We start from the raw sequence: 16,194 nt of genomic DNA, 5'->3' as shown, positions 1-16,194 counted from the left end.
CTCATTGGCTGCGAGCATCTCCCAAGTCTGGTCCCTCTCCGGCTGCTCCCGTCTCAAAGTGTTCACTTCACTCTGCCTGACCGCGGAGAGAGAGAGAGCCCACCATGCTGAAGAACGGCACTTACAGGTTAGTGTCACCTATCAACACCATATCAACCGGCTGGCATCAGTCACAAATATCATTTATTTCTGATAACTGATAAGCTCCGGTCTCGGCTGCTTCGAGTGATGGAATCCTATATCACGGTACTCTCACCAGTTGGACAGAGATGGGTGCAGCCTGTTAACCAGCTAAAGGCTTAATGCTTATTCCATATCTAGAGAGTTGTAGTGTCTAACTTTGAGTCGTGTCCTTCCAGAAGCATGTACCAGGGAGAGGAGGCGAGGCTGCGCAGCGGGAGTCTGGCTGTGGCTCGGGAGAGGAAACACCTTGCTCTGTGCATCAGTAACCAGGTAAGAGCCAGCTCCAAGCGCAGTCATGTTGCCTTATAGACAGGCAATCTCTACACCGTTCGCCTATGGACAGCTGTTGTGAACTGGGTGGTGTAACATGTCCCGTATTCTTTCTGAGAGAGAGAGAGAGAGAGAGAGAGAGAGAGAGAGAGAGAGAGAGAAAAGAAGAAAAGCTGATTCGTGATGGTATTTTCTCCTTTGGTGGGGGGGGGGGGGGGGGGGGGGGGGATTTCAGCGGTGATGTAATTCAGTTTCGATCACTCTCAGGCGCGGAAAGTTGATGCTTAGTGCTCAGTAGCAAAGGCTCTCCAAAGGAAAAAAAAAACAAAAAAAACAAAAAACTCCCCTTTGAATGAGAACTATGATTCCCTGCAATATGGCAACGTTTAGGCAATTCGTCAGTGGTTCACGACTGGCTAAGCAGAGACCTTTCAGCACCACGGACAGCTATTATTATCATTTCTCTCTCTCTCTCTCTCTCTCTCTCTCTCTCTCTCTCTCTCTCTCTCTCTCTCTCTCTCTCTCTCTCTCTCTCCCATGTAGTAGCATACTTTGAATTCAGTCTCCCTTGTTCTCCTATTCAAATGGTACAATTGGCTGAATTCAATTTGGTTTGGGAAATTGCTTTTTGACGTTGGCTTGAGGCCACTTAAAGATTTTTGTCGTGGCAGCAACTGAAAAGGTCTCATTAATACTACATACCCCCCACTGTAAGTGACTTCATTTCCAGATGGGGATACTAACTGAACTGTTTGGCTGAATGAGGTGGAATGCCTTCCTGGTGTTGAGCGCAGATGTGTGTTTGAATCTGACGGTCATTTGGTTTGAACTAACCTGTTGTTTGAAATCTCTAATTCACTTCATAATGTAAATCACAGTTTTTCTAGAATCATCTTTTACAACAGAATAAAACTTTTTGTTTATGTGTTTGTGTGAGTGTGTGTGTGTGTGTGTGTGTATGTGTGTGTGTGTGTGTGTGCACCAGTTCACCTGGCTGTATTGAGCTTCTGAATATTTAATGCCAGTGATGTAGTGTGGCGCATTATCGGTGACTGGGGATATTGAGCGCGTGAGCACAGAAAGCACTGTTCCATCACAGCATTCGATTTACTCTGCAATATATTATGATGGTGCAACCCCCACACACGCACACACACACACACACACACACACACACATGCACTCTCTCTCTCTCTCTCGTTCATAGTACGTCCCCCTAAAGTTTTTCATTTTTCCCCAGAACTGTTCCAATCAGTTTCCATTCAGAGCCACACCACCTGACAGTTGATTTTCATTCTTTTCCAAAAAATTATTTTTCTAAATGAACCTGCAAGACGCCATGTGAGAAGAGGTTCATAAGGACACTGAGGAGAGACAGTGGCGAGGACTCGGAGAAGCCGGGTGAAGGACTAACCAGTAATTGCCGTGTGAAATATGAGTCAGGATAGAAATGCAGGTTATTGGATATGGATGCTGCTCCACTTGCTGTGTCTGTGTTTGAGTGATTCAGATTCATTGTCGAGGCGTGAACCCCTTGAGAAACACATTAATCTATCCAGCTATTACCCGGTAATCAATGGGACAGCTGAATTTTACGGCCACAGGCCTGTGTTGTTAAACCATTTTACACAGAGCTTATTTAAACTGCATGCCAAAGGGGGGGGGGTCACACTTAATGGGGTTAAACATGAAATATACAGTACAGGTGACATTGTTGACATAGCACTTACTGTAGAAGTCTTGGAATCATATATCAACGTTATGTATGATGCTCCTACTCTTGTAACATCTGGAAAAAATGGCCACCTTCATACTGAACTGATGTGCTTCATAACAGTGTTGATAGGATTCAGTGCATGGCTGGGACAAAAACCCAACACACACAGTTGTCGTTCAGTTCTGTACCAGATTCAGGACAGGACAACATCAGTTAACCAACACAAACGGTGAGAGTCAGAAGCGGAGATGGTGTGCTGCCATGCAGAGGGATGTATAGTACAGTGGGAGTCTGGTGCCAGGGAAGGGTGTCATATTTCAGAAGTGCATTATCGTCTCTCTATCTCCCAGTGGGACGGAGCTGTGCTGAGTGCAGTCTGCTGCCGGCTCACTCAAGCGTTCTGCGATTGAGTCGTAATAACCTGCATAGGAGCAGACCGAGCCGGCACACTGACAGATAGGTGTCTCTCTGCCTGCCATGGTCATATGACTGGGAAATGGATCCTGTGTGTGTGTGTGTGCGTGTGCGTGTGCTGTGGCACTCCACAATGCCACAGATGCCTCTCCTACTTATAAATACAGCACAAACCCCATCTCTCTCCACCCCACCCCACACACACACACACACACTCTCACACACACACACACACACACACTCTCCTGCCCATCCGTTTCACTTCCATCCCATTCCATTACCATGTCTTGGAAGACTGGTTTCGTCTAAATGAGTGAGCTCAGTCTTTGATCACTGGAAGAAGCCAGCTCGCCGACACTGGGCGTGCGTGCAGATATATATATATATATATTTATATGTACTGTGTGTGTGTGTGTGTGTGTGTGTGTGTGTGTCTCTCACTCCTTCCCTCACCATATGTTAACCAGAGCAGCTCTCTACTGGTTAATAGTAGCAGGGGAAATAGTCCCAAGTGCTCCATTTTGCATTTTGATAGACCGTATGATCATCTTCTCACTCTCACACCTCCTTCATCTCTCCTCATCACACCCCACCCACCTCCACACTTCCCTGGGTGTCTTTGCCTTCTCCTCCTTTCTCCTCATTTCTAAATAATCATGTGCCCTCTTCTTCTTTATTGCTTCCTCTCTGCCATCTCTCGCTTCCCTCGTCATAGATTCCAGCTTCCCTCTCTTCCACCCCTTTAACCATTCAGCATTCTCCAATGCAGGGGGAAAAAAAAGAATCAGCTCAGCGCATGTAGGTTTGAATACTCATGTGTGTAATTATGTGTGTGCATGTTCATGCTGTCAAAAGGGTTTTGCAGTGGAGCCATTACCTTTGAGTCAAATCTATAAAACCTGCGTGTAGCTCCAATAGAATGGGTCTGTCTCCGTTTGATGAACTGCTTAATTATAGATATGAAATTAATTCTATATCTGCTTGCCTGATGTGAGCCTCCTTGGTGTCGCCATTCCTTATCTGTGCTCCCTGGGTCAGTTTCCACTGCCTGCTTCAGCCTGGTATTGATGGTTGTGTAACTGCAGGGCCAGGGGTATTGTGGGGACGTATAGGTCCTTACACAGTGTCTGTTATCGGACCAGTGTGGGTCTGCTGCCATATCACTATCCCTCACTGCCGCCTCTGTCAATAATAGTTCATCATTTTATTTCTGTGTCTATCTGTCAATATATCTGTCTCTAAACCAGAGTGTCTTCTTCTCCTTCGCTCTTTCTGCCCTGCTTTTGTGTGCCTTCCTCCTTCCTTCCCTCCCTCCCTCCTCTCCAAATAGGATTTAAAGGGTTGAACAAAATTGTATAAATGCATCCATTCCCTCCAGTAGGAAGTATTTGTTTTGCCCCATAGCCATAACTCTAAGAGAAAATGGCAGCTCAAGTCGTGTAATCGCATGACAGCGTCAAGTACACCTACATTTCCCTCTCACTCTGTGCGCTCTTTACCTACTCAGGGACTCAGGCGAAAGAGTAAGTGTTGACTTCCATGTTACGCCTTGCACGCGCTGCTCATGTAAATTGATTTCCCATGTTACGATTAACGAGCATCCCTACTGGTACAGCTCTTTTCCTGATTGGACATTTCCCTGAGCTGATCGCCTAGTCGAGCTCCAGCTAACCAGCCAATAGCCTGATGTAGATGTTGCAGCACATCACCACGCTGTAATGAAATACTCTGGGATCAGATTGCTGTGTGTGTTTACATGTGAGTGTGTGTGTGTGTGTGCCTCCACTCAGGTGTTCACTTGTGCGTCTCTGGTTCATTGTGCTTGTATGTTTGGATGTGTGTGGGGGTTGTTCCCACTGAGAGGAGACCACACTGCTGTCTGAAGGGCATCCACAAAGACCAGACCATCCCTCACACACAGGAGGGAATTAGCTTTTGTCTTGAGTGTGTGCGTGTGCGTGTGCGTGTGCGTGTGTGTGTGTGTGTGTGTGTGCGGTCAAGTATGTTGGCCATCGATCTCTGTGATAGAACTAGGCCTCTGAGAAATTATGATTTTAATAACTCATCAATTAAAGGGCAGCAGACTCTTGGTGTGTGCAGTTGTTTTCTCTCCCCTTCCTTCCTCTTTCCCTCCCTCCATTTTTCCTTCCTCGTCTGTCATGACATGATGCTTATTACAGACTACCTTTACATGCATACAATATCCCTGTTTTTATGCAATCATGCATACTGCGATTATTGATTGAATAGATCATGTACCCTATAGGCTACAAGCAATGTATCTCTCCTGTCATCAGCTGCAGTCGTATGGCTCCCTAGGTATTTCTGTTGATCTCATGTAACTTTCCCACAATTTATCCAGTGCAGAGACCCAAGGCAAGATGGTTGGCTGCAAACACAGAAAAGATAGCAGCTGTAAAAAATGAGAAAACAAAGATGATTGCTCTAAAAGTGAACAACACAAGGTCTATCAAGCAAATGTTGCAACTTCTGAAAATTCTGATGAACAGCAGCCCTCCCATAATGCAACATGGCTCATGTCCTAATTGCAGTATTATCATAATTGCAATAAGGTGGAAGTGTTAGAGTGCCAATACGTGTAGTCATTGTTTCTTTTATTTTAGCTCTCCTTTCTCCTAAACTTTAAGATTTCTATACTGTATATTAATATATTTTAAACATTTCTTTTACTAACACATTCACAATGTTGATTTTTACTCCCAAATAAGAGTAATAATAAGAATTCACCACCCACCCACCGATCTATGCCGTCCTCAAAAAGTTCACAAACATGCCATGATTCTGAATGGATTCCTATTTTAGCTTGAGCACTTGGATTCTGTCCACTGTAATACAACATAACACTTGTTGATACAGTTATGTTTTAAACCCTTGTTGGCCTTTTGCCTGGCATTCTGAACACTTAATCCCCGCTGGCTTAGCTGAGTGGAGAAGCAAGAACATTCAGAACGGTATGACTAAGACAGCACACAGTGTCTAGACAACATGCACACAAACCTACACAACATAAGCTTATAGACACAGAAACACACACATACACACACACACACACACACACACACACACACACACACACACAAACATGCATAAATACTCACAGCTTGCGCCCTGCTGGCTGACAGATAGGCGAATGAATGGGAGAGATGGAGTGGAGCAGCTTTGTGAAGACATCCATCTGCCTATTCCAACTGAGCTTTATGGCGGTGGCCCCGGCGCTGCCTGAGCCTGGCCCCCGGCCCCTGGCCCCTGTCTGGCTCCTGGTTGGCACCTTCACGGCACACTGGCATCTGTGCCGCCTGTGTGCCAGGAATCTGCACAGACGCACGGGCGCAAATGCAGAACTTCATATCGCACATAGATACCCTACCATATGGGCGCACTCCAGAGTACACACATACTGTCATGCATCAGGAATGGCATAGACATACCCAGTGCCAGTTGCTCCGTTTTCCCTATCTCTTTGTGTGTTTATTATTATTTATGTTTATGTTAACACAGCAAGAAAAGCTGCCATTCTTGAGGTTAATGAACAGATGAGAGACAGATATAATAAAAAAGAGCAGTTCTCCTCTGTTTTGGCTCAGTAACGCAGCTCTGGCAGACACACAAGATGCGTGGGCGGAGTAACCGTTACACATATACCCAAGACTGCACATTTATCATTGTATCTTATAGGAGGCACGGCTCCTCCTCTGTCTTATCCTTGGCATAGGGAATTGAAAACCTTGTTGACATTTTGGCGCTTTTCACTGTGCAGGAGGAAGGGAAGAGGTATCACCGCTACTGCAACCACAGCGGAGGACAGGCAGTTCCCAAGGTGGAGAGGTGAGACACGACACAGCCGAGTCCTCACTGCTCCATGAAAAGACCTTATTCTGCAATGAAAAGCCTTTTTTCTATCATAGAACACCCTTGCTCTACCATGACAAGACCTTATTCTACCATGGAAATTCCTTGCTCTACCATGAAAACCCCTTACTCTACAAAAAAAAGTCCTTCCTCTCTCTGCAATAGAATATGAAATATAAACTCCCTTGTTCACAGCATACAAGATGAGCTGCAAACAGTGCGTGCTCTGTAAATTAATATCTGTTTTTCTTTCTTATTCTTGGCCCGGTCTGACCCCATATCTCTCTGTCCATCTGTCTTTCTGGCTATTGTCATAGAAACCGTTCTCGTAGGAGCGAGGAGGAGGATGACAATAGCCCTCATCGCCGTGAGCAACAGCAGCACCTAGAGACCAAGGCTATTGTGTGAGTACCTGTGGCTTATGAGTGCACCTGCATGCTTGTTTATGCCTAATATGTATGTGTCTGAGAGTCTATACTGTACTATATGTTTCTATTTTTTGTCATTCTCGCATTGTGTGTCACCTGCCTTGCCTGTGACCTCAAAAGTGTATTATATTTGTTGTTGAGTGTGAGAGATTAATCCACGTGTGGCTTTAATTCAATCTTCTCCCTGATTAGATTTCTGAGCTGGGGTCAGAGTGCAGTGCTGAGTGCGTGAACCCTCTTAGACCGCCATCTAACACCATTTTACTTAAACATGGGCCCAGGCTTTTATAGGTGCTGTAACAGGGAAGGACAGCTCTCGCCTCGGGCTCTCAGTTCCTTGAAAGTGGCGGATAGAAGAGAGGGAGGCAATGTTTCTGGGTGGAGTTAACATGATTGGGGTGTAGAAAGGTGAAAGGGACAGAGAAAAAGTGGCAGGATAAACTTGGAGAGAAAGCCGTGGAACAGGATGCATGAAGAGGAGGGAATGGAGAGATGGAAGGAGCAAAGGAAGAATAAAAGTGGAGAAAATAGGGATGGAGGAAGGAAAGGGAAAGGTATTGGTTTTGGAGCTAGGGGTTATGGCTTAATTCAATTTGTTCCATTTGGCTCAGCTGTCTCTCTGCTCCACTGGAGGTGAATGTGTTTCTCCATCGGGTAATTGATCCTACACTCCATCCTGGACCCCGGTGTTAGGGTGACTGGAGGGATGAAAGAAGGAGGGAAGCGAGAGAGAGAGAGAGCAAGAGAGGTCTGAGGAGGTTGAGAACACGGGAGAGAGAGGGGTGGGGAGAGGTCAAGAAAAATTTTGAGCAAGATTCAAGGGCAGAAAAATAGGTTGACTGAGTTAGAAAAAAATGTCGGTGGGGGGAAGAAGAAAAAAAGATGTGTGAAAACGAGCGAGAAATAAATGGAGGGAAGGAAAGGCACAAAGGCAGCGAATGAGAAGTAGAGTGAGAAAGGGAAAACTGCGATATGGTGCATGGTGACATCATTATCCAGCCTCTGTGCTTTGTAGAATAGCAATGAGGCCAGTGATTTGATCTACAATACAAAACAGAAGATATATTGTCAGTCATATCTGTGTGTGTAGTGTAATCCACCTCGATTTAAAAAATGCCTGCATCTGTCTAATGCCCTCATTCAGCTCAGTTTGGTCATTTTCACCGTTACACAACCGCATACTGAAGCTATAGAGAGAACAATAGGTGAGATGTAGATGTCGCTGATGTATTCCACCCACTCATGCTCCCAGGATCCAGCGTGCCTGGCGTGCCAGCAAGTCCCGCAGGGGGAGCTGGCAGGGGCAAGGCCAGGACCAGGAGAACCTCCAGACTGCTGCGGTGACTGCCGAACTTTCTCTGGTAAGAACACAAAAGAAAAACAATTGAAAGAGAAAAGCAAACGCTGTGTGGAAGAAAACTCAGGACGAGAGAATGACAGTTTGGCAGGTTTATTCAATCTGCAGTTTGGGAGCCAAGGAACTCAAAATCTGGATGATTACGCAGAGTTTTATAGTGTTGAATATTCATGATTATGTAAATACAGACTATAAACTATATAGAACTAGAAGGGCACTCGGAGAGCGCAGACCTCCGCCAAGGTTCGTGCTATTATTGCTTGTTCGTGAGTCGGATCCGGATCCGCTCCAAAATTTAATGGGTTCTTCCTTGGCCCATGCTACACCCTTCCACGAAGTTTCATGAAAATCGGGCCAGTAGTTTTTCCGTAATCCTGCTAACAGACAAACAAACAGACAAACAAACAAACAAACGGCACCGAAAACATAACCTCATTGGCGGAGGTAATAAAGCTATTGTTCAAAAAGTATAAGGTCAAAAGAACAAAACTGAACAACCAATGATAGTTTTAGTTCTAGCACTTTAAGGAGATGCGTAATAAGAGGTGACCACATTCTTCTAAAAGACAAGAAGTTATTATTATGTGACCAAGGACACTTGGTCAATGTTATCTATGAGATTTGGGCATTTGCACATTCCAGGCTCACAGTTCTGTGAGAAACACACAAGATGTTACTTTTAGAGTTTAATATTGTAATATTATACTGGTGAAGCAGATTCAGTATTCTTGATTTTTTTAGGCACTTAAGGTGTAAAGATGGGTCAAAGGTTACATATAGGAATGTTGTCTAGTATAGGTACTTTTCCATTTCTTCCTCAACAGGTGGGACATGAGAATGAGAGAGGGGCGAGAAGCGAGATCTAAGTCTAGACACGTTTCTTTAAAATGATTTTGAGCTATCTGTGGTTTCAGTAGAGAATGGGGAAAGAGAGACGGATGAGTGGATGCATGGATAGATGGACTAATAAAGAAGAGAGCGAGGGAGGGGATGAGGGGAGGGGTGTTTACCTCCAGTGTCATCTGGGGCACGGCGGGGGTTGTGGCGGCGGAGGTGGATGGGATGCCGGCTGGCACCGTGCCCAGATCTGTAATTAGCCGTTAATTAGGTAAATTTTCAAAGTTGGTTGATTGATTAATGAAGTGCCTCTGCCCTTGTCTCCCCACCACCCCCTCACCCACCCTCCCTTCCCCTGGGGGAGCGCGGGGGAGAATTAAACAGTGCTCACAGGGCATGGCAGCCAAACAAAAGGCGCCGAGAGAAAAAAAAAACGACCGTATGAGCGGCAGATAAACAGAGAGAAGAGCAGGAGGGAGAGAGGAACAAAGCTGGGGGAAAGGCGGAGGCAGAGATAAGGAGATGAATGTGGAGATGCGAAAAGATGCTTTGAGAGCGCCTGAAGTTTCTAAGTGACAGACAAGGACACACAGGCACAAACACATGCACACATGCACAGCTCGCTCTGCTGTTTGTCCTGTTTATTTCTCACTCCGAGTTCGCTCACAGCGTAGTAATCAGACTGCAACACACACACATATACTGTACACTCACACACAAGCTGTCCGTGTGTGCCTACCCACGCTCTCTGCAGTGCTAGAGACTCAGCACAGAGAAATATGATGTCATGTCTGCATACTCACTAGTGTGTGGGAAGCTACTGTATTTTTTTCTATTTTTTTCCCACTCTTTTCTTACCCACGGCTGGAGAGGGAGCAAAATTCTCTGAGCAAACAGATGGGTTGGTGTCCTGTTGTTTTTAGGTTGTTTGTTCTGCTTGAGAGAGTTTGTTGTTCATTAGCACAGCAGCAAATGTCTTCTTAATTAGAAAGAGTTATTGTAACTTAGAAACTTAGAGATGACAAGAGTCACGCCCCCCTCCTCTTCTCCCCTATCCCTTCCCTCTCTCTCTCTCTCTCTCCTTTCTCCTCTCCACTTACTCGCCTCCACCTCCGCCCACAACACACTCTCCTGCCTCTCAATCTTTGTCTCTGTCTTGGTTTCTCTTACCTCGCCCTCTCTTGCCCTCTCTCTCTCTCTCTCTCTCTCTCTCCCTTCCTCGCTCTCTCTCTCTCTGTCCTCATTCACACTCTATCTCTCTCCTGTGGCTGTAGTGCTCTCTGAAGGACGCACATTCATCAGTGTGAGGCCAGTGTGCCACATTATATGCATGTGTGTGCGTGTGCAAGTGTGTGTTTCTGTGTGTGTGTGTGTGTTCATGTGAGCTCTTCGTACTCCAGTGGGTCTAAAGGACCTTGCTGCTGCCCTGTAGGGGAGGGGGAAGGTTCAAACATACTTCATGCATATTTCATGGAACTCTGGTATTGAATGCTTCATACATGCACCCACACACAGACACACACACACACACACAAGTACTGATATAGACTGAAAAACACTGTAGTGCACACTTGGAGAACTACCGATGTTTTTCTCCCTCAATGGCTGCAACAGGCACACACACTCATCAATGCCTCCCCAAATTGAACTTTGGCTTGTAGCGATGTCTTTCTGTCTGTATATTCTACATGTAACAGTTGTTGTGTCCAGTGATGGCTGGCAGGCATGATGTAGCCCCAGACCCAGATGTATTATTTATATAGCAGGGGGTCAGGCCCTCCATGTCCTGCCCTGGTCCTGCCTGGTCTGTGGATAGTAAATCAATAGGTCTGACTGTTCTGGCCGCACTGCTGCTCTGCTCTGCTGCCGTATGATGGCCAACCTGCGGGGTTTCTGTGCAGGTGACTGAGCGAGGTGGAGGGGGCGGGGTTGTTCCAAAACAGAGAGTACAGGCCAGAAAGTGAGTTTTTGAAAGCCAGAACATCTCAGCACTTGGCAAAGTAACCGTTGAGTCATTGGTATTGATCAGCAACCCTATCAGAGATCAGCAGATCTATCATGGTCATTTTGTGCTATGGGACAGTAAAAATCGTACCTAATGCAACTTTAAATACAGATATTTTCCGAAGTGCTTTACGAGTTAAAGGCAAAAAGCTAAGGGCAGAAACCCAACTGATAGCGGTGTGAGCTGTGCTTCTAAGATCCCTCCAGGCTAAACTTCACGTTATGGATGTCCAGTTATCCTGGTGAATTTGTGGTAACAAGATGATGACTGATTGGTTATTGGCTGCGGTTATGAATATAGATGAGCTCTTGAACATAGAGAAGGACCTTGGCCAGGGAATGCCAATAGATGGCGATCTGCAAGTTAACATCGGTGGAAATGCTACACCCTGCGGCAGACACAAGGTGGATTTCTGCAGTGTGTTTTGTATTAACGTGAATGCAGATCATATACACATGCACGTGAGGTGATGTGCTCTGTGTTTAGCTTTGAGTTTGTATTCTTTTGTAGTGTGTGATGTTGTGTATGTGTGTGTTAGTGCGTACGTGCTGACATTGTTGCTTGAGTGGATCTACATGATTGACAGCAGAGTCCGGCCCTCTGGGACGGATTGGTGAGTTGTGTTCACAGACTCAAATCTGTGATCAAAGCCAAAGTGATGGAGTTGAGAAGGAAGATGAAATGCCTCATTATGCCTGTCATTACAGAGAAACTGATACCACTATCTAGGCTGCCTGGTCACTAATGGAATGATTTCAGTGATGGATAGTAAAGAGAGTAGAAGGACTGTCAGTCAGAGAGAGAGGGAGAGAGTAGGGTGTGTAATGTAGAACAGAACACATTGGTGCATCTGCGCTCGGGAACCTCATTGTCCTCATACGTGTTTGTGTGTCCATGCCTGTGTTTGTTTGCTGACAGTGTGAGTGAACATGGATCTATTCCCATCTGTGTGACATGCTTGCACCTTTTTTTCCCCCTCTTTTCCGGGGGCCGGGCGGAGGGAAAGTGTTAGAGTAAGCATTCCTGCAGCATGCGTGGGAGATCGTTCTCTCATCTCTCACCGCCAAGCATCTCACAAAGCGAAGTGATGGCTTCATCCATGCCTCTGCCTCTACCTCCCTCAATCCCTCTTTCCCTCCCTCCCTCTGTCATCCCTCACGTTTCCTCCCACTGCTTCTTGACGCACACATGCGCACATGCACACACGCACACACACACACACACACACACACCAATCCCCCTTTTCTGCAGACAGATGCTAACAGATGACTTGTTTTATTGGTGTCAGTTGGCATCTCATTGGAAATAAATTTATATACCTCTGCCCCGGAGTTGACATCGATCGGGCTTAACTCATTTAATAGCCATGACATTTGCCTATTAGCTTATTTACTGTCAAAGCAGGTCCAGGCTCAGCTGGCTTCCTGAGAAACACTAACTCTCGCATTTGTATCCTTTAGGGAGAAAATGTGATTGCTTGTGCAAAATGAAAACCCCAATGGACAAATGTCAACATACGCAAATGCAAGTACACACACACACAGACATGGACTCTCACACACTAAAATTAACACCCATCGTGTTTAAACGCACATTCATATGTGAGCATATACATTTGTGTACATGGGCAGGCACACACACAACACATACGTGTCTATAAAGTGATGCTCCAAATTAGCCATTGATTTTGTGCAAGCCCATTGGGAAGGAATCTTGAAGATTTATCATGGCTGTACGGTAGAGAGGGAAGAGGAGGAGAGGAGAAAGCTCATGTGTCCAGGAGGTGGAGAGAGGCAGATGGATGGATGGAGAGATGGAAGGAGGAGGTCAGAGAACTGCAAGATGATGTGGCGGATATTGGAGTGATTATGAGGATAATAACTCTGTATTAGAGTCTCCATGAGTCTCCATTTGTGTGTGTGTGTGTGTGTGTGTGTGTGTGTGTGTGTGTGTGTGTGTGTGTGTGTGTGTGTGTGTGAGTGAGTGAGTTTTGGGTGTATGTGCAGGCCTAGGTATGTGTGTGAGTGTCTCATTTCTTCTCCATCACTGGCCTGTCCAACCTGCACAAGATTTATGTTGACTATTAGATCTGTGGACCAGCACACTTGCACACATGCACGCAAACACACACCAGCACACACACACACACACACACACACACACACACACACTTACGTAAATACTCACACCAGTTCATCTAGACAAATATAAACACACCAGCAACTTTCAATGGCACATTAAGAGCATCTGATGACCCCCAAAAAATCAATGAAAGCTGTTACACAAATGGAGAAGAGGTGGCTAGTGGAAAAGAGTGGAGGACATGTGATGGCTCTTGGGAAAGATGGGAAGAGAGAGACAAATGGAGAGTGGATAGATGGAGCATTTTGGCTCATTTACGTTGGCTACTTCTCGCTTTATGGCATTTACTGTTGTTTTTTGTGAGCATTGGGTCTTGAATCTCTTGATTGGATATTTACAACAGGCTGTGCAAAGCATTTTGATGAGAGGGAGAGTTTAGAGTTGGTGTATGGGGATTTGATTGGTAGCTCACTGCCTACTCCCCTGAGCTTCTAATTGGTTATTTATCTAGAAAACATGTCATTTAGCTGACGTTACACAAACTAAACGAGCATATATCCGCACACGTGTGCACGTACGCTCACATACAGACATGCATGTGCTTACACACACACACACACGTACACAGACAAACCATAACAACACATAAATCAGCTGGAAGCGTCTCCCAACCATCTGCAGCAGTAATAACAATCTGGTACCTAAGGCTATCTGCTCTACTGTTCTATTACAGCACTCCCCTCTCAGCACCTGAATCTGCACACGCACCAATCCCCAGTTATCTCTCCTCCTCCCTTACCACAGCCCCTGCTCTATCTCTCTCCATTTCTCTTTTTCACCCACTTGTTCTTTCTCTCTCTTTCATTCTCTTGCTCCCCCTCCTCCCCTCTTCTTACACATAGGGCATGTCCCCCTCTTTAGCCCGTCTCACAGGCAGATCGGCTCGGTCCTTATGGCCAGTGAGTCCTGCGTAATGAGATCCCAGGAGGAGAGAGGAGTAGAGTATAGAGCAGAGGAGAGGGGAAAGGAAGAGAAGAGTTGAGTTGAGTTGATCTTCTCTCTGACCCGCTGAGATAGGAAACCTCTAGTGTAGTAGTTTGCCTCCCTCTAACTCTACCTCCCACTGTTCTTTTACCCCTTTTCTCTCTCTCTCTCTCTCTCTCTCTCTCTCTCTCTCTCTTTCTCTCTTTCACCTCCCCCATTCCACGTTTCCCTTGTTCCATCATCTCCTCTCCTCCCCATCCTCTGTTTTTCAGCCAGCCGCAATTACTGTCCATTAACCAGATCAGAGGCATAGTCCTCTGCGGACAACATTCCCTCTCTGTGTATGCTTGGTGCGGTGCGGGTGGGGGGAGGGGATGGAGGGAGGAGTGGAGACAGAAATTAGTAGATATCCTCTGAGAGGAGAGGGGGGATCGGGGTAGAAGGGTAGAGTAAAATCAAAAGCGTGCATATACAGAGAAGGCTGGGGGGTGGTAAGGGAAGGTTAGAAGAGAGAAAGAGAGAGGGAACCAAGTGCAGGCTGTGAGTTGCATGTTTTATCTCATGTGGTGTACAGCAGGTCCATGAGGTATTCGCTTAAGATCTGATCATTGGCACCTCGGTGGTCAGATAGCCACAATACTGCACATCCTTAGAGGCAGTTAGAGAAAGAGAGTCCTAGCGGTGAAAGGTTATACAGAAGATCAAAAAGCACTCTTGCTCTTAAACACCTGTGCTTTTGCCTTACCAACTACAAAGCTCTTTCCTAATTCCTTAAAAAATAACCTCTCTTCCCCTACTTAGCCTCAGTTAAGACCATCCACCGACTATTCCTCTCCCCATTGACTATCAAGTGGCCAGGAAGAATGAGGTGATGAGCCAATCAATGACTGTTAAACTAGGGGCGCGGCCCTGATATCATAAAGGCCTGGCCGCGGCAGCTAACTGCTGTTTGTCTCATTAGCCTGTGCACTAACGGAGCGGCGAGCTGCTCATCAATGCTCTAACGGTGTATTAGCAGACAGTTTAAGCAGGAATTCGATGAAAGAGCCTTTTAATGAAACGTTCTCTGGCCATTTAAGGAGACATTGTTGTTGGTGGTGGTCGTGTGCTCACGCATGAATAGACAGACACACATGCCGTTTCTCTTTCTCTCTTTTCCCTTTGAAGCACAAACACACCTGAGAACTTGATGGTGATGATAATAAACAAGCATGCAAATGAATATTTCAGTGGCTAGCGCACATTGAGTCACTGCTGGATTCACTTGGGTACCATCCCAACAATTGTATGTGTCTCATGGTGTGTGTTTATGTGTGTGTGTGTGTGTGTGTGTGTGTGTGTGTGTGTGTGTGTGTGTGTGTGTGTGTGTGTGTGTGTGTGTGTGTGTGTGTGTGTGTGCGTGTGTGTATGCAGGCGTTTTATCCGTAATAGTGGATAAGTATGTTAAGTATTCCAGTGGAGGTTCTGCAGATGGCCTATGGGTGGATGTCTTACAGGCACATTTGATCTCCGTCTGCCCTTTGTCTTATCTTTTTGATATGAGTGACATGAGTGAGGGATGAAACAGAGAGTGGCTGTCCTCTAGTTTTATGCACATAATGAGTGTCCGCCTCTTTACTGCATCCAGAAGAAAAGAAAACAAGAGATTATAGGAGCGACAAAGATTGGTGTGCATTCTAATGCAAGTGCGTGTGCACACGTTTGTGTGTCAGAGTGTTGTTGTGTGCAAGTGTGCCTGGGCGTGTTGGGGAATCTCTTCTTAGCCAAGAGGAAAGCCTTTGCTTTGAAGTTGTGCCTTTGTCTATAATGGATTGTTGAAGCTTTGAAGCCACCGTGAAAGCACTTGAAATGTATTTGCATAGATGTGTTTATGTGCAAGTGCAAAGGTACAGGTATAGGTGTGTGTGTGTGTGTGCACCTGTCTAGTTACTCTTCTAGTAGTTTCAACATTGGCTCAATGTGTCCTCATAATCTTCCTACCATCACCATGGTAACAGTGAACTCGCTCAGGATGTCCTTATTTACTTATGCAAATGACGTCCTGCAA

General features: G+C 45.8%; 1 protein-coding gene across 2 annotated transcripts in view; it reads left to right on the top strand.

Annotated features, from left to right (window-relative positions):
• Positions 1–104: 104 nt before the first annotated feature.
• Positions 105–16,194, top strand: part of schip1 (schwannomin interacting protein 1) — a 191,158-nt gene continuing 175,068 nt past the window's right edge. The window contains exons 1-6 of one of the 2 annotated variants that reach the window (XM_071927546.2): positions 105–127; positions 360–453; positions 6,363–6,430; positions 6,772–6,858; positions 8,135–8,179; positions 8,281–8,321. In XM_071927546.2, coding sequence (XP_071783647.1) covers positions 105–127; positions 360–453; positions 6,363–6,430; positions 6,772–6,858; positions 8,135–8,179; positions 8,281–8,321 — 358 coding nt within the window. Of the gene's footprint in view, positions 128–359; positions 454–6,362; positions 6,431–6,771; positions 6,859–8,134; positions 8,223–8,280; positions 8,322–16,194 lie in introns of both variants that reach the window. The other variant, XM_071927538.2, reaches the window with a different exon arrangement.

This window comes from Centroberyx gerrardi, chromosome 6 (genome assembly GCF_048128805.1).
Source record: "Centroberyx gerrardi isolate f3 chromosome 6, fCenGer3.hap1.cur.20231027, whole genome shotgun sequence".
In the NCBI taxonomy this organism is placed as follows: Eukaryota; Metazoa; Chordata; class Actinopteri; order Beryciformes; family Berycidae; genus Centroberyx; species Centroberyx gerrardi.
The sequence above is the reverse complement of the archived record's forward strand: the minus strand, read 5'-3'. Positions and strand labels throughout refer to the sequence as shown.